The sequence below is a fragment of the Rhineura floridana genome, chromosome 2 (genome assembly GCF_030035675.1).
Source record: "Rhineura floridana isolate rRhiFlo1 chromosome 2, rRhiFlo1.hap2, whole genome shotgun sequence".
In the NCBI taxonomy this organism is placed as follows: Eukaryota; Metazoa; Chordata; class Lepidosauria; order Squamata; family Rhineuridae; genus Rhineura; species Rhineura floridana.
Window position 1 is genome coordinate 602,859 of NC_084481.1, and position 18,789 is coordinate 621,647.

General features: G+C 42.5%; 1 protein-coding gene across 4 annotated transcripts in view; it reads right to left on the reverse strand.

The window, feature by feature from the left end:
* Window positions 1-4,717: 4,717 nt before the first annotated feature.
* EVA1A (eva-1 homolog A, regulator of programmed cell death) overlaps window positions 4,718-18,789 on the reverse strand; it is a 30,370-nt gene continuing 16,298 nt past the window's right edge. For 2 of the 4 annotated variants that reach the window (XM_061612832.1, XM_061612835.1), the window contains 3 exons: window positions 16,229-16,326; window positions 12,130-12,390; window positions 4,718-5,609 (listed from right to left, as the gene is read on the reverse strand). In XM_061612832.1, the coding sequence (XP_061468816.1) occupies window positions 5,251-5,609; window positions 12,130-12,390; window positions 16,229-16,247 (639 nt within the window). In that variant the 5' untranslated portion in view covers window positions 16,248-16,326 and the 3' untranslated portion in view covers window positions 4,718-5,250. Of the gene's footprint in view, window positions 5,610-12,129; window positions 12,391-13,124; window positions 14,456-16,228; window positions 16,327-17,997; window positions 18,083-18,789 lie in introns of those variants that run through there. The other 2 variants (XM_061612833.1, XR_009760824.1) reach the window with 2 other exon arrangements.

Sequence of the window (18,789 nt, forward strand, 5' to 3'; positions counted from 1 at the left end):
GTTTGTCTGGAAATACGGTTGCCAGGTCAGAAGCATCCCAAACCCTGAGATATTGGGGGCGGGTCCAAGTGATGTCACAGGGTGGGTCCAAGTGATGTCATTAAGCATGATACATTAACCATCAACCACAGTTGCTTGGCGCATACAATTCATACAAAAACATTTATCTGATTGGAAAAACAAAAGACAGTGATGCTTTCCTAAATGCAATGCCATACCAACCACAACAAGATTCCTATGAGTAAGGAAGAACACTCAGCATCCCAAAACTAGTCAGGATTCATAACGAAAAACCAAAACTAAAAAAATCCTAGCAGCCCGTCAGCCAAGGTCACAGAAATCCCCATGCAGCACATCCTGACCCAGGGACTGCAGTTAGTGCAGAATGCTGCGGCACGATTGCTGACATGAGTGAGACCCTATCAGCACATAATACCTCTGCTCTGAAATCTGCATTGGTTGCTGACTTGCTACTAGGCAAAGTTCAAGGTGTGCTTTCCACGTTACGGGTGCCACACAGTACTTGTTCCGCTCTTGTAAGAAATCAGTCCTTTAATGTGGCAGCACCTAAGCTTTGGAACTCCTTGCCTATTGACATTAGGTAGATGCCTCTTTTTAGCACCTGCTAAAATCATTTTTGTTTAGGCAAGCCTATCCAGGCATGTAGAAGCTATTGCATTTTTAAATGTGTTTTAACTCATTGTTGGTGTTATTAATTTGAATGTTTCTAAATGCCTGTCTTTAACTGTTTTTGCCAATAATTTTATTGTTTTAATTCTTTCTGTAAACTGCTTTGTGATTTTTTACAATAAAGCGGTATATAAATGTTGTAAATAAAATACATAAATACATAAATAAATGTTGGAATCACTGTGGCCTTTGAGTCTCTCCCCCTCCAATCCTATTTTAAAGCAATTAGGCAGGGCTTACTTAGGTATCACTGTTTTTATTATGTAGGAAACTAATACTGATTTTGTTTAATGTTCTCCAGTGATCAACTTATTTTGACAATAAGCTATTATATGGGGTGTATGTATTTTTACATCTCCAGTGTGTGTGTGTATGTATGGGAATCTTTCCAACAACCCTGTGAGGTAGGGTTGCAGTCTGGAAACCAAGGCAGTTCACAATAAGAAATAAATCCCTTTAAAATCCAATAACCATAAAAACAAGTATAGTCAGTTGCAAAACAGCATAAAGTGGCATGATTCTGAATTTTGGGTTGCGTGAATGAAGTTGCTTATCACTTGAGGTTGCATTTCTGTCCCTGTTTGAGTAAGCCCCACTGAATACATTGGGACTTGCTTCTGAATAAATAAACGTAGGATTGCACTATAAATATCTTTACAGGTTGTGTAAATAATAAACAAATTTGATAGTCATGCTTATACAAATATTTCTTCATTTTTCATATTTTTGGTTTTTGGTTAAGAATCCTGACTGGTTGTGGGATGCTTAGTTTTCTGCCTTACTCGTAGAAATCTTGTTGTGGTTGACATGGTATTTCATATCGGAAATCATCACTGTCCTTTGTTTTTCTTTTTCTATTTGCATTTCATTTATCTTTATGCTCGCTCCCTTTCATCCATAGAAGCAACAACAGTGGTTTCATGCGCTCCACTCAAACTTCTTAAACCCACTGATGATGCACCTTGTTGTTTGTTTCTTGTCCAATAGTGGTAAAAGAGAATTCACATACCAGGCAGCGTGGCTGCAACTGTTGTTCTCAAGCTGGTGGTGGGCTGGATGAGGGTCAATAAACTGAGTCTGAATCCTAGCAAGATGGAGGCGCTGTGGGTTGGTGGTTCCCGAGTTCGGATAATTAGTCAGTTGCCTGCTTTGGACAGGGTTGTACTCCCCCTGAAAAAGCAGGTCCGTAGCCTGGGGGGCTCCTGGATCCATCTTTGTTGTTAGAGGCCCAGGTGACCTCAGAGGCTAGGAGTGCCTTTTACCAACTTCGGCTGGTAAGACAGATGTGGCCGTTTCTGGACCGGGATAGCCTGACCACTGTTGTCCACGCACTGGTAACCTCCAGGCTGGATTACTGTAATGCGCTCTATGTGGGGCTGCCCTTGAGGTTGGTCCGGAAGCTGCAGCTGGTGCAAAATGTGGCGGCGAGACTGCTCACTGGGGCAGGGTATCGCCAACATGTCACCCCGCTGCTGAAAGAATTGCACTGGCTGCCCAATTGCTAGCGGGCCTAGTTCAAGGTTCTAGTTTTGGTGTACAAAGCCTTATACAGCTCAGGACCAGGATACCTGAAGGACCGTCTTACCCCTTATATACCGTCGATCACTGCGCTCTGCAGGTGAGGGCCTCCTATCAGGAGGTTTGTTCTGCACAATATAGGAAATGGATCTTTAGTGTGGCGGCACCTACCCTGTGGAATTCCCTCCCCTTAAATATTAGGCAGGCGCCATCTCTGCTATCTTTTCGGTGCTTTTTGAAGACTTTCCTCTTGGTCTGGAGAGAGTTCTGAGGGCTAGATAGAGAGGTGTGGAGGGCTGCATTTGGCCCCCAGGCCTGAGGTTTCCCACCCCTGCCATAGACACAGGAAAATAAGTTTTCATAAATACCCTTAAGCATAATCTTCTACAATTTAGTTTCAGTTTTCCCCTCATCGTAATAGGCTTAAAGCAGCCCATTTCCTGGCTCCCTTCCCCTCTGCTCAGCTGCTCTGCTTCTTGTCACTTCTCATCAGAGCTGAGAGGAAGATCAGCCTTCCATTTCACCTACACTTTACAGCCTAGCAGAAGAGAGCATGCCCACTTGTAGAAGATTATTTTAGAGGCATCTTTCTTTTCCTGTTCATGTGTGTGATTGAGTGTGCAGCTATGTGATCTGAACACATGTGCCTGATACCATTCTATCCCTAACCCTGCCTTTTCTCACACTGGAATGGGAGCCTAACTAGAGGATAGGGAAGGCTAGAAGTGGATGGTGGTGATAGAATCACACAGCAGTCAACAAAGTATGACAGCATGTAAACTATATAAACCAGGATAAAGTACTATAGTTCAGGAATTGTACCAAGATGCTTAAGTGTACTTAGTGACATTGTAAGGATGGAGACAAACTCAGTTGGCTGGCTTAACCTACTACTGGCTGTCCTGCCCTATTAGTTCTGATGGGCACCAGCTATCACTGCTAAGGGATATTTTAACTGTGTGATTATGCATATGTCAGGAAAGAAATTGTGTCCACTTCCTATATTAGCCTTTTTCTTAACTACAAAACAATGATGACTGAAGGGCTGTTTGCAATGGAGTCACTGACTGTTGTGGAGGTCTGCATATTGAAAAGTACCAGCAGGAACAGAAACAATAAAGTAGTATGGTTATTTCTGATCTAAGTGCACAAGGATGATGGCCCAAAGCTACCAATTTTTTTAAAAAAATCACAACTACAGTAAGGGTACAAGGAGAATACATTTATAGAAACAGTTAGCTTAAACTTTACAAATGACTGAGCATCTATCTGAAGGACTGAGGAAAAACCACAGCCCCATAATGCACACTTGACATACCAAGGATCCAGTGTTAATTTGCTTGTTTTGTATAGTTTTATTGTGTGTCAAAAAAATCCTTCATGGCGCAGAGACGTAAGCGGCGGTAATGCAGCCGAAACTCTGCCCACGGCCGGAGTTCGATTCCAACGGAAGGAGGAAGTCGAATCTCTGGTAAAAGGGGTCGAGGTCCACTCAGCCTTCCATCCATCCGTGATCGGTAAAATGAGTACCCGGCATACGCTGGGGGGTAAAGAAAGGCCGGGGAAGGAACTGGCAATCCCACCCCATATAAACGGTCTGCCTAGTAAATGTTGCAAGACGTCACCCTGAGTCAGAAACGACTCGCACTATAAGTGCGGGGACACCTTTACTTTATTGTGTGTCAAATTAGGGCAGTGGAAGGGTTAATCATAAGCAATGTTAGTTCAGGAAGAGGGAAATCACTCCTAATTAACTCCCTGGAATTTTTTGACTGACTATTAATGCCACTGCCAGGGTAGACAAGAAGAAAGGCAGTAAACACTGTACCACCCTAATATATCTTAAGTTCCACATCAGGGATTAGTGTGTGAAAGCCAGCAGAGAGCTTCCAGTGCAAATGACTAAAACCAGTTGTAAAAACAATGTGTGTGCTTAATGTTTGAAGGATACAGTCTGGCCCAATTCTACTGAAATCAAGGCTCATGCCTTCTTAGAACTGCATGGGTCACCACTAAAGCTGTCTGTTGTGTCCAGATCATAATGCACCTTTAACAGGATGAAACGGTTGTTTACTTAGTTTCAGCAACTTTGGGAAATCTGTACAAAGATCATTTATATTCCATTTACCCAAAACTGAAGATGTAAATCCAAAAAAATATTATTTTAACCATCCTTGCTCCCATTTTCTTTCTGCAACATAAATGCAAATCAAAATCTATTTTTGATGGGAAAGATGGAATAAATGAAATATTGTGCATCACTGCTATAAAGAAAACTACAACTGAGTATCAATCAATAAGGCACATCACTGAGCAGCACGCACACACACCTTTAAATCCTTTCAACCTCTCCAAGGTTTCTTACTCATCACTGACAATTTCTATAATAACAAAGCCCCCACTGGGAAAAAAACTGGATGGAAAAATAATTTTAAAAAGCATGGGGGAACTTAGGTTGGTGGAAGGATTTTGTCCCTGAGATATTAGTAAAAAAATGCTGCCACTGAAGCAAGATTAAAAACAGTCTTAATTAATAAGATAAGAGCATCCAAGCACGAAAATGATTTCATAGTGTGAAAATACCCGGTTCTGAAGTAGTTTTTTGTGTTTTTGGTAAATACATTAATTCTACAACTTCCAAATATCAAAAAATCCCTATGTCATGCCTTTGTGTTTCAGTTCCCTGTTTACCAAGATTGTATTTTAATAATCTCTCACAAGTTCCTTAGTATTAAAACATTAGGCAAGCAAAACTCATCCTTCTCAGATATGTAGTAGGGAAACAATCCATGCCATAGGTTTAAAATTGTCTAAAACATAAAGCCAGTCTTTAGTCTTGTATGTCTCTTCTACTCCAGAAAAACAGCAGCTGCAAGAAGAGGAACAGTTAGGAATTAAATACTGGATGGGAGGGTGGAGATTATGTTTGATGTCAGTTTGCCTTCACTTAGCTCTCTGCATAAGAAAGGAAGACATTCTTTCCTTCCTGTATAAAAGGCTTAGAGGATGCCTGCAGAACCAGACGGTAGTATCTGCCAGTTGTTAGTAGTAGCAATTTAGGCTCCTGGTCCCTGGAATATCTGGCTGCCCATTCATCCATATTTCCCGTATGATGCGCTCCCTTTCTTCCAGTCTTTGAGCTCTCTCTATCTCCTCAGCTGAGGTGAAGACATTCATATTCAAAGTTCTTTCAAACCTGTGGGGCCACTGAGCGAACAGGTCAGATGTAGTGTCCGAGTCATCATCACTATCACTGCTGTCAGTGTCCCCTGATGGCTTTTTTGTTGGTGATGGTTTGCGATCAGTTCGACAGGAGATTCGAAGCACGAAAGTCAGTAAAGTCAGGAGGAGTCCAACCCAAATGCCAGACACAAAATACAGAGCAGCACGCTCAGAGTTTTCTGAAATGTGGAAAAAAATGGGTTTTTAGAGGGTAGGGAGGAATAAAATAACATGTTTGTGGGACTTCCTGAGGCAGCCTGAACTCATTTATTTTTTACCAATCCAGGTGACAGATAATGTTGAGCCTCAGGGTGGGGGAAGGAGAAGGACTTGAGAATAATAAGAAGAAAATGTAGATGAGGAGATCTAGGATAAACACATTTGTAGTGGGGGATGTTTAGTGATTGCACATGAACCACTGAACCTCAAGATGTAGATTAAACAGAATGACAAGCAGTGCAAGGGAAGACAGACACCTATTGGTGGTGGTAGAAGTGATGATCTAATTCCATCTAATTATCTAGTAACATATTGAGGATCATTGCTGAGATATCAAAGCAAGACATGCAACTGAAGAACTGATTGTGTTCGGAAAAAAAGTAAAATTCCCCAGGAGTGCTACCTAGCCAATGTTGTTATTACCATTATTTCTCTATATTCTCTAATAATTTTTTATAAATAATTTGTACATTAATGCATCTCATTTGTGGGGCTTCAATACTAAGCATGTAAGTTTGGAATTGCCATGCTTCTTGCATTCATTTTTTACAGGGAATCCATATGATGCTGTCATCCAATCATTATTATCTTGTTAGTGTGGCGTAGTGGTTAGAGTATTGGACTACAACCTGGGAGACCAGGGTTCAGATCCTCACACAGCCATGAAGCTCACTGGGTGACCTTGGGCCAGTCCCTGCCTCTCAGCCTCAGAGGAAAGCAATGGTAAACCACCTCTGCATGCCGCTTACCATGAAAACCCTATTCATAGGGTCGCCATAAGTTGGAATCAACTTGAAGGCAGTCTATCTCCATTTTTCATTGTACTATAGCATTTTAGCAACACAGATCACACCTATTGTGTGGGCAGAACATAGTGCTGGGGTTCCAAACTCTGGCACACACACACACCTCTGCACTAGATTACTTGATTGACCAAGTTAGGCTACAATACAAACCTCTGATTCACCGTGCAGGGGATGGGGTGGAGGTCTCACCTTTGTCACCCAAAACAGCTCCACTGGCCTCTGCCCAAGAAATGATGTCAGTGTACAAAGAACCCAAACCGCAGAAAGTTTGGGTGGGCAAAAGCACTGCCAGTGGTACCCTGCAGAATGCCCTAAATGGGGTGTTGAGGGAAGGGCTGAGCTGAGTGAGGATCCACTGCTGTCACAGCTACCACCTATCAGTCCAGGCACAATTGCTATGCCAGCTCCAGGTCTAGGTAGTGCACAGCAGGATATTCCTGCTGCCCCACCTTCTGCCCCAGACAGCATGAGCTGCAGTACTGTGGAGGCAGCAGTACCTAAGCCGCTCTGTCATGCCCTGCTGAGGTTAGGATTGCCCTGTAAATTTCTTTTTACCCCTCCCTCTAGAAGACTTTTTTTTAAAAAAGTGAAACTATGGGCACACCCTTACTTTCAAACGATAGTATCCTCCCAATACAAATCATTAAAATACTGAAATAATAAAAATGTCTTAATCTGAAGCGTAAAGTTAATACAGAGGCCGTCTTGCAAGAGTACTAGTGCAATTCTGCAGAAAGGCACTATTTTTAAAAAGTCAGAATAAAAAAATCCTTCTTCCAGGGAAACAAGATTTTGTGTTCTCTTTTCTTGGAAGAAGACAACTGGAGTGGAACCCAGAGAGCAACAGAAAAGCATAACAATAATGAAGAAGAACTGGGGAGAATCCACTCATTCCTAACATTCCAGTCCCAACAAATTTAAACAGAGGATTTAAACATTTTCACACTGAGAAGGAATAAACATGGGAAACGTGTCATGTAAGGAATACAAAACAAGCATAGGTGAAAGATAAACGTTGTGACCTGAGGAAAGGTAGTTTCAAAACACATTTCATCAGACAGCATCTACAGTTACTTAATTTTCACGCTATTTGAAGAGAAGCCAAGTTTTCTTAAGCAGAGTAAATATACGTATGCCATTCATTCTGCAAATTACAGGCCAGAGAGCTCGCCTCCTCAATGAGAAAGCCTTTGATCTTAAGATAAAAGAGTAATAGCCACTTTTAAGTTTATGAGGGGCTGAACTTCAGATTAGAGCAAATCCAGTTGACTGATATGAGTACAATAAAGCCTTTACAATATATATAGTCATTCGTAGCTCTAGTGGCCCACTGGATAGATAGCCAGGACAGCAAAGGATTGACTGGGAATTCCCAGTTCAAATCTCACCAAACAAGCCTGCCATCTGAAATATGGAAATAATACTGGTCTGTTCTACAGGACATCTGAGATCTGAAGTGTTTGGCGCAGCTAGTGAAAGTATTACACTGCTTTTCTTTCCTGTTTTTCACTTGGTCCTGGGTTCCTTACCCAGAAATTGACTGGGTGGCTTTATGCAAGTCATTCTCAGCCTCAATAAAGAGTAAATAGAGTAGTCACGTGTGGTTTTTTATACCAAACAATTATTTCAAGTACTACAGTAGGGCCCCACTCATGCGGCAGCTTAGGTTCCAGATCCCTGGCAGAAAGCGAAAACCGCCAAAAAGTGGATCAGCTGTAGCGTGGGGGTCTAGAACCTAACCCGCTGATCGCACCAGAGGAGGAGGAGATCAGATCTTCCCCTCCTCCGACACGATCAGCTGGAGTGCAGGGAGCTCCAGCCCCCCCTCCAGCTGATCGCCCTGCTGGCGCTGTATTAGCGGAACGCCGAAAAGTGGGACACCAGGAAGCGGGCCCCAACTGTACTGTATTTCAAGCAGGACCCTCTTTCTGTGTCCGCTACCTGACACACAACATGAGATGAGGTGGCTGGTATGTGGCCTCTATCTTATTTATTCATTTAGCTTCTAAATCACACATCTAAATGGATCCCACGGTGGTTAAAAATAAAACACAATTGAAATATAAAATCAAACCATCAAACAATGGCATGTATTTATTTGTTTGTTTGTTTATTGACTATATCCCGCCCTTTCTCCCAGAAGAAACTCAGGTCAGCAAACAAAAGCAAACACTCTTAAACATATTAAACACAAAGGACTTTAAAACATATTAAAACAAAACACCTTTAAAATGTATTAAAACATCTTTAAAAACAGCTTTAAAAAAAAAAGCTTTAAAAACATTTTAAAAAACAATTCCAACACAGATGCAGACTGGATTAAGGTCTCTACTTAAAAGGATAGTTGAAAGAAGGTCTTTGGTAGGTGCCAAAAAAATAACAGAGATGATGCCTGCCTAATATTTAACATTCCAAAGTGTCAGTGGGCGATATCCTGCCCCAATGAGCAGTCACACCCCCGCATTTTGCACCAGCTGCAGCTTCCAGACCAACCTCAAGGGCAGCCCTACGTAGGAGCGTATTACAGTAATCCAGCCTGGTGGTTACCAGTGCCTGGACAACAGTGGTTACACTATCCTAGTCCAGAAACAGCCACAATTGACTTATCAGCTGAAGGTGATAAAAAGCACTTCTAGCCACTGAGGTCACTTGGGCCTCTAGTGACAAAGATGTATCCAAGAGCACTCCCAGACTACATACCTGCTCTTTCAGAGGCAGTAAGACACCATCCAAATCAGGCAACTGACCAATTATCCAAATTTGGGAACCACCAAACCACAGCTCCTCCCATCTTGCTAGGATTCACACTCAGTTGACTGGCCCTCATCCAGCACACCACTGAGTCCAGGCACCGGTCCAGGACTTGCACGGCCTCTCCTGATTCAGAAGTTACAGAGAAATAGAGCTGGGTATCATCAGCATACTGCTGGGACAGTGCACAGCTGCCAGGGTGCCGAAAGACAATCACCTAATGCTATTCTCTGAAACTGACCCTGGAAATAAGAACCACTGTAAAGCAGTGCCTCCAATACCCATCTGTCAGGCCCAGGATGAGACTCAGGAACCAGACCAGGGGTTGTAAGTAATTCAGTTTTTATTAGAGTAATGTCCAAACAAAGACTGCGTCTTCTCATGAAGCAGTACAGAATTACAGGTCCTGCGGCATTGGGAGAAAGTTGACAGAGCAAGGGGCTGCTTTCCCGCCGGTTCTTTAAGAAGGGGCCAAACGGGCGCGCAACCTTTCACTCCTCCTTAACTGCCCCTCAGGCACTACCCGCCTTCCCCCCTTTCTCTCTTGTCTTTTCAAGTGCCTTCGTGTGCGCGGCGAAGGGGGAAGCATCGGCCCCTCCTCTTCTGAAGGTTCCGATTCCAGTATGGGGGATGGGGGGGCTGATGGTAAACTGACTTGCGGCTTTTCTGCCTTGGGCAGCCCTCCCTCTTCCCCCTTCTGTGCTGAGCTTCCGAGCAGGGGAGGCGTGGGAATGTCTAGGGAGGATTCTGAAACTCCAAAGCAATCAGGCTCTCCGTTGCTAAGCAACCCTATCTCTGGCATTTCCTCTGCTTCGTCTTCGCTCCACTCGGGCGAAGTTGCTCCCCCTCCTCCCTGCCATCCGTCTGAATCCTCTTCTTCCAACCCCCCGGGACCCCAACTCTGTCTCCTGACACCATCTCACCATGTCAGCTCAGAAGGATACCATGGTCAATGGTATCAAAAGCCGCTGACAGATGAAGTAAGAATAACCAGGTAACACTCCCCCTGTCCTTCCCCAATAAAGGCTATGCATCAGGGCGACCAAGGCTAATCCAGTCCCATAACCAGGTCTGAACCCAGATTGGAATGGGTTAAGATAATCTGTTTCATCTGTACCACAACCCTCTCAATCACCTTCCCTAACTACACTTCCTAGGATTGTTTCTGAGAAGCCATGACTTGTAAAGTGAAATAAAGGTCTTGGCATGGATGTGGCCTGGGACAGCTTTGGTTTAAATTTGGGTGGGAGGCTACATGTGCCTGCTGTAGAATAAAAATGTGGAGGAAACCCTGAAAAAGAATGATACTGTTCAAAATGTTTTCCTTTTAGAAAGGAAAGGGGCTTCCCCTCTGCCCAGTGCCCACCCATCCGATGCTCAGAGGAACATGTTACCAAATTCTTCCAAGCTACACAGGAAGAGGATTGGACTGTGAAAGACCAACCCAAATAGCGTTTGCATTTTGACAAATTTGTAGGGCAGTACATCTCAGAGAGGAGGTTAGGTCTCCTGCTCCCCTGCTGCATTCACTATAGCTGCCCAATTTCCCTGCTTTTTAAAATTTGATAGAAATACCTGTTGGCTATAGGTACGTTCTTAAACCACAAGGTTTTTTGCCTATTAGTGAATCAGATCTGCAGATGATACAAAACTGGGTGGTATAGCTAATACCCTGGAGGACAGAAACAAATTTCAAAGTGATTTTGATGGGCTGGAGCACTGGGCTGAAAACAACAGAATGAAATTTAACAGGGATAACTGCAAAGTTCTACACCTAAGAGAAAGAAACCAAATGCACATTTATAAGATGGGAGATACTTGGCTCAGCGATACTTCATATTAGAGTGATCTTGGAATTATGAGCCAACAGTGTGATGTGGCTGCAAAAAAGGCAAATGCTATTTTAAGCTGCATTAACAGAAGTATAGTTTCCAGATCTCATAAAGTACTAGTTTCACTCTATTTGGCACAGGTTAGGCCTCATCTCAAGTGGTGCATCGAGTTCTGGACACCGCACTTTAAGAAGGATGCAGACAAAATGGAACACTTTCAGAGGAGGGCAACAAGGATGAACAGGTTCAGAAAAGAGAAATGAGGATGATCAGGGGACTGGAAACAAAATCCAATGAGGAGAGACTGAAAGGACTGGGCATTTTTAGCCTTGAGAAGAGAAGACTGAAGGGAGATATAGCACTCTTTGGGTACTTGAAAGGTTGACACACAGAGGAGGGCCAGGAACTCTTCTTGATCATCATAGAGTGAGGATGTGAAATAATGAGTTCAAGTTACAGGTTTTGGCTGAACATCAGAAAAACGTCCTAAAGGTTAGAGTAGTACAACTATGGAACTAATTACCTAGGGAAGTGGTGGACTCTCCAACTGTGGAGGCATTCAAGAGGCAGCTGGACAGCCATCTGTCAGGTATACTTTAACTTGGATTCCTGCATCAAGCAGGGGGTTGGACTCAATGGGCCCATCCCAACTCTACTATTCTAAAAAGTTTTCCCTTGATTGTCCAACAGGAAGTAAAATCTAAAAGTCAAGAACAAGACTAATTCACTGTATCCTTAACATCCTTTTTTTTTATGAAACAAAAAATATGCCAGTCATTTAATTCTGGTGTTCATACTAACTTTTCTGTAATCCTGACCATTACATAGGCCATTATGTAAGTTAACACACTCTATGCATGGAAGAATGAGGAGGAAGGTCACTGCCTTTCCCTTCCCCTGGGACAAACTCTAACAGTATCAGAAATAATGATACACACAATAATAAATACTTCCTTTTCTGGACTCCTTTGCTTTTCAGATTGCCAAAAACAAAATAAAAGCATGGGGGGGAGTAGAAAGGAATGTTACTTGCAGATATATTAATACAGCCTCATGAAACATCTAATAAATAGAAATAATGAGATAACTACCTGCGATAAATGAATATGCTGCTAGGATGTTGCTGAGCAATGCCATCTCAGTGCTGGTACCCACAGGCTCCATATTCTTGCTAAATGCTGTCCTCTGTGTTTCATCCACTGCAGGGACTATGGCTGGGTGTTGAGTGGGTAAAAGGTTAGCAGACTTCCCTTTCTTCTTTTCCGTTTTGGAATACAAAGCAATTGAGGGATGAAGCGCATATGATCCTAGGGCCCACCGTTCAAGCAGACTTTCCTTCTGCTTTGGGACATCTGCAGTTAGGAACCAAAATCAGTACTGTGAAATGCTTTGGTATGAAATTTGCTGCTGACTTTAGTTGACTGCTCAAAAAGCACTCAAGGCTGTGCCTGTACTTGCTTGCAAGCTTGTTCCTTTACTTTCAAATCACCAGTGAAGCACACCTGGATGATTTACATCAGCAAATATATAAGAGGACCCTATTTTCTTTCCTTTCCCCTTTCAAATCAAAAGATGCCTTATGAGAGCTAAGTCCAAGAAAACTGGTAATAATTCAGTGCAGCTTTAGAAAAATCAGAGAGGGCAGGCAGCATTCTTCTTACATACAACTGTAATTCTATAGTTTAATATACACTTTTCAGTTCCTTTACCTCCAGCCTTCATTAAAGAGGGAGAATCTGTAACTCCCTGTGTGACTTCGTAGAGGAGCTTGCATTCCTAATGCTTCTCCTTTAGCAAAAAAGAACAGTACACTGAATATAAATTTTATTTATCTACTAAGTTTGTTCTGCTTGCCAACCCCCCTTTTCACTCCACTCAACTTGCCAGCTCACTAACCACCCACCCCTGCCAACCACCAAACCCAGCTCCCACTACCACTACCCAGGAAAACTCAGTTCCCTCACCAACCCCTACCCTCTCAGACACTCCCAATCCCCTCTCCAACCCACTTGCCTTGCCTGTGCCTCTGCTGCTGCTGCCCCAGACAAACACTGTAGATGCACTGTGCTGCGCAGCTAGACTGAGCAGTGCAGCAAGGCCACAGACCAGCCTTTTGCCCAGGCTGCCACTGCCCTCACTGCCACCTCCCTTGGACAAATGCCGCCGCCACACAGTGCATGGCCAGCCACCACCACCCCACCAGACTGCCGCCTGCTTGCTGAGGCAGCCAGTGGCAGCCAGTGCAAGTGATGTGCAGGTGGGGGGGAAGTGTTCCTTCTATAGTGCACAGTGCCACCTGTCTGTGGTACTGCAAACTGCAGTGTGATGCTTACATTTTTTGATCCTGAAAGTAAACCTTTCAGATCTTCTGAGATCACTGCTGAGAACCCATTGTACTTTGATCTGTTTGCAGACACCACAGTCATCCGTTAAAATAGCAATAGTGTTAAAACACATTAGTCAACCAGGTTGATCAAGGCTTAGTCATCCCTACAAATGGCCTACAGCTGTCCCAGTATTGATCTACCATTGGACTAAGGGCCATTTCATTTGGCTTCCACATCTGCTAGTATCAACTTCAAGAAAATACAATACTCCTGATTGCAAAGTGGAAAAGTCTACATTTGCACATATTACATCCCATTTTTATGTGATTTCAGAATTTTTATGACCAGACTGAATGGTTACATTGTTATCTTCTCATGGAGTAAATTAAGGAACTACGTATCCCTAAGGACTGGGTCAATATCTGTAAGACAGAGTGCGTCACTTTTATATGGGACAGACGGTGAATCCATACGGTTATCAAAATATTCTTGTTTCAACACCTACCTATGTGTACTCAATAAACCAGTTGTGTAGGGAGGGGAGGGATGCACGTGCAAGACAGAGCAGGAGCTTAAGATCGGAGCTCCACTCCCCCCGTTGATTAAAATCTACTCATTACATAATTAATACTAACCAGAGGCATATTTCAGTGGTGGAGCGGGTGCTCTATGAGCTCGGGAATTCAATTATGGAAGAACTAGTATCTTACAAACTTTTTAAAACTGGTTACCTAGGTGGTGGGAGTAAATACGAAAAAGGATGTAGTGCCAAAAATGGCAATTAAGAACAAGGATAATAAAAGAGATGCAACCCGACTATAATGGACCCAATGGAAGCCGTTTGTAACCACATTTCTAATCTTCATGCTGATCTAATTAAGAAGTGGCAAGATGTCTTTAAGTCATTAGAGGTTAAAATCTTGGATGTCACAGCAAGACGCAGACGGAGAAATCAGTAGAAGAAGCTTTAGGAATGGGGATCCGTCATAAAGTGCAGATTAAATCCTTGCTGAAAAGTCAAAGAAATGTCATCCTCAGAATTGATGATCAGGAGAATCAGGGTCACAGATGGAATATTAGGATGTGTGGTCTGAAAGAGATGGTGGAACAAAATGATATGATTGACTTTCTGAAGGGACTTCTACCAGAATTTGAACTGTCCTGCCTTGATATAGAATGAGCTCATAGAAGTCTGGGCCCTTGAATGTTGGGCCCTTCACTACCTTAAATGGTGTCTCTTACTTAAGGTTTTAGAGCAATACCACCCGAGGAATATATACCAGTGGTTGCTAGACTGTATTGTTGTCCACACAAATGACCAATAGCTATAAAGAGGGGCACCAAGCAAGGTTGTCCCATGTCTCCATTGCTCTTTGCCCTCTGTCTGGAACTGTTAGCCATAGCCCTGCAATTTAATCCTGATATTATTAGTTACTGCGGTGGGAGGACAAAGAGCACCCTTTGAATCTTTGTGCAATGATATGGTCTGCATGTTGGAACTTTCTAATTTGAAAGGGTGGCAGGGCTGAAGACGAATTTGGACAAGTCCTCATTCATGTGTTTTGGTGTGGCCCCTGGAATACTGTTTGAGCTGCGGAAGTTTATTTATTTATTTATTGCACTGATATCTCACATTTTCTCCAAAGTTCTCCCTCTCCTCATATAATCCTCACAACAACCCTGTGAGATAGCTGCTTGGCTGCTTGGTCAATTTCCTGGATCAGAATACCTCTGGGAATGACAGTACTCATGCCATAATGTCATTCTCACAGACATTTTTGGAGGGAAAAGCATGGCTGCCCCCATTGGCCAAAATGGGAGCCCATATTTCCCAGGAACACAGCCAAGCCACCATTTGAAGTTCATAATCACCCATTTCCTTGAAGAACATTAATTTTTAAACATCCCTCACAGTCAAGAAAAATTTACTTTGGGATTTGTATTTTAAGGCTTTATTTGTCTGCTCCTGCCTATCATATCAACTTTTCAACATTAAACGAAATGTGGGAATTGTGGGGTGGGGAGAACATGTCCTTCACAGGGAAAACCTTGTGACATTTTTATGAACAGGGCTACACAAATTAATGAATGAAAAGCCTTCTTCCTTGTCATCTGTTTGGGTGGCAATGATTTGGGCTTGTTAAAGGGCAAGGGTCTGATTATATAAGCATGTTTAGATTTTGGGGTCATTTGACAGAGTTGGCCCGGGGCCCTCATTACATGGTCAGACATACTCCCCAGGTGGGTTTGGAGAGGGGTGGCAATTAATAAGGCAAGCTAAAAGGTAAATAGGGAAGTCTGTCTCGCTGTGGCTGGGCTCCAGGGCGAGGTCATTCACCATCCTGAGGTGAGATGTCCATGGGTAGAACTTTATAGGCCTGATGGGGTCCACCTATCTGATTTGGGCAATGATTTGTTTTTATCCTATATATTTTTATAGTTCCCTGCATTATATTATTAGCCACAGATGGGGGAAGAGGGACTAAGCAGAGGCTTGTCCATTTCTGTGGAGGTATATGTGGGAATTGGTCATGTTAGGGTTTTGGTGGGCACCCTTTGACAACTTTAAGGTGATTGGTGAGACCCAAGACCAGCCTTCCTGGTGTGTGGGGCCTGTTGGTAGAGTACGGTTCACCTTTGGTGCTCACTATGACACCTACCCACAGTTGTGGGGCCTTGGGGGGGGTGGAGCTGGAAGGTCTCCCAAGCCACCCTTTAGGGGGTGGGGAGGGATTTATACCCCCCTTTTACTGGGCAAGGTGGTCCTGGCCTTGTTGTAGGGATCCATTTTCCCGCATATCCACACTGCAGATAATTGGCTTCAGTAAAAATGAAAGTGGCCCATGTTTCAGCCAAACCTCACCGATGTCATGCCTTGTCATTTTGGGGCTGTGGTCGCAAATGTGTATGCATGGTTGTTAGTCAGATTTGGTCAAGATTCATGCACCGATTTATTGGAAACTGAAATGAGAAGAACAAGATAATCAGGACAGATAATAAACTAAACTGCAGCATTATGCTTGACTCAAGTGATATTTAATTAGCTTGCAATGCAAGTAGCCCAAAGAAGGCCCACAAATGTTCTCAATGTGCAGAAATACCAGGCAGCAAAATTCACTATCAAAACACAGTAAACCCCATTGAAAAATAATGAAGAAAAAGCTTGAAAAACTGGCATTTGGATCAGACAAGATGAAAAGCAATTTGGTACAAATTTTAAAGGAAACCTGGATGAAAAGGTCTCTGCCTCAGGTGTTTAGCTTTGTTTTTAAACTTCAGTTTTTTGTACTGTTTTAAAAACTATTATTAGCTATTTTTATGGTATGTTTGTAAATTGCCTTGAGACATATGGAAAAGGTGATTCAGAATTTTTATTGTTTCTGATTATTATAATTATTAATGATGATGGTAACATTTTAAAAAGCTTTCAATACATTTGATTTATATTTTTTACAATACGTTTTCTTAGGATATGGGGTGGCTTTGCACATTCACTTAACTTGTCAAAGTTCATGGCTGAGCCCCACATACACAAACACAAAAACTCTGAAGTGCATTCTCCCAGCTTTTTCTGCCCTTGAATGTTATTTCTTGTTGTGAGCTGCCTTCGTTTCCAACCCTACTTCAAAGGGTTGTTGGAAACATTCCATATATACACACACACTGGAGATGTAAAAATACTGTACGTACACCCCATATAATAGTTTATTGTCAAAACCAGTTGGCCATTGCAGAACTTTTTTTTTAAGTATTCGTTTCCTGCCAAATAAAAGCAGTGACACCTAAGTAAGCCCTGCCTAACTGCTTTAAAAAAAAAAAGATTGGAGGGGGAGATAAAGATTTACAACACAATCCTTTTCTATGTTCACAAAAGTCCCATTGATTTTCAGCACAATCCTAACCATGTCTACTCAGAAGTAAATTCTGCTGAATTCAGTGGGATTAACTCCCAGGTATGTGGAATTAGCATTGCAGCTTTATTCCCATTAAAGCTTCATATTAGGAAGATTTTCAAAACAGGTTATGAATAAGACAAATAAACTGCCCTCTTCAACAGCCCAGTAAAATTTAAACTTGTTTGACTCCTTAATTAGGAAAGTATAACACTGCAGCATGTACACTTTTTAAAACCTCTGTTCAAAAATTATTTGAAAGATAAAATGTATATGCCATTTTTTCAAGTAATTAAAAAACCTGCATTCATACTTCTATTAAAATAACTAAAATTGTTTACTGCGTATGCCCACCAAGATCCTGCTGTGATTTTCTGTTGAAGTGCATGTTTACTCTGAAGCAAGTCCCAATCCTGTACAGAGAAAGTATTCTTTATACTGCTGAAAGCTATGTATTTACTGAATTCCTGATGCGAGACAAGCAGGAAAAGGAAACTGTTCTCAGAACTTGAAATGGGGCTTAGATATTGTCTGGAGGGGTTATGAAGCTTGTCATTCACAACCCTGACTTCACTTATTGGCTAAAAACCTGAAAAGGCAGGGATTAGAGCAGCCAGTACTAACAGAAGTTGCAGGCGGGCTGACATTTTGGTTTATAACTTTTGAACCAGACCACCTAGAAACTTAATTGCTTTTTTTAAAAATGAAAGCTAAGAGTCTGGAGATTAAGGTGACTCACCTGGAGACCCAGAGAGGACTCCCCAAAGCAGAGTCTCTGGGCAGAAACTGGACACCTGGCAATCCTAGTTTTGTGTTAGCCTTTTCAGCAATAAACACCCTCTTGTTTTGGGCCTACAAAATGAGTAATCTTGTTTATATTACATAAGAACTTAACAGTGGCAGTGAGAAAAATAAAAATCAAATCATGTCAACCTATGAAGGACTTTAACCCAGAAACAGAAGAGTGGCAGCAATATGTGGAAAGACTGAGCCATTATTTCCTTGCTAATGAAATCACTGAGGTTGACAAACAAGGCAATATTTCTCAGTGTTTGGGCAGTAAATCTTATTCTCTTTTAAAAAACCTAGTGCAACTACAACAGCCAGGGGATAAAAGTTTGGCAGAGTTGCCAAAAATCTTGTCTGACCACAAGGCCAAGTATAATTGTGGATGTTTCAAATTCCACAAGAGGGGGAGGAAGGAAGGTGAATCTGTATCGGAGTACATGGAAATGGACTGCCTTCACATCTATTCCGACCCTATGAAGAGGGTTTTCATGGCAAGCGGGATTCAGTGGGGGTTTACCATTGCCTTCCTCTGAGGCTGAGAGGCAGTGACTGGCCCAAGGTCACCCAGTGAGCTTCATGGCTGTGTGGGGATTCGAACCCTGGTCTCCCAGGTCGTAGTCCAACACCTTAACCACTACACCACACTGGCTGTCAATCGGTGTATATAGTTGTTCTAAAAAAGCTTACTGAACACTGTTCTTTTGGAAATGTTCTGGAGGAGATGGTAAGAGATAGATTTGTG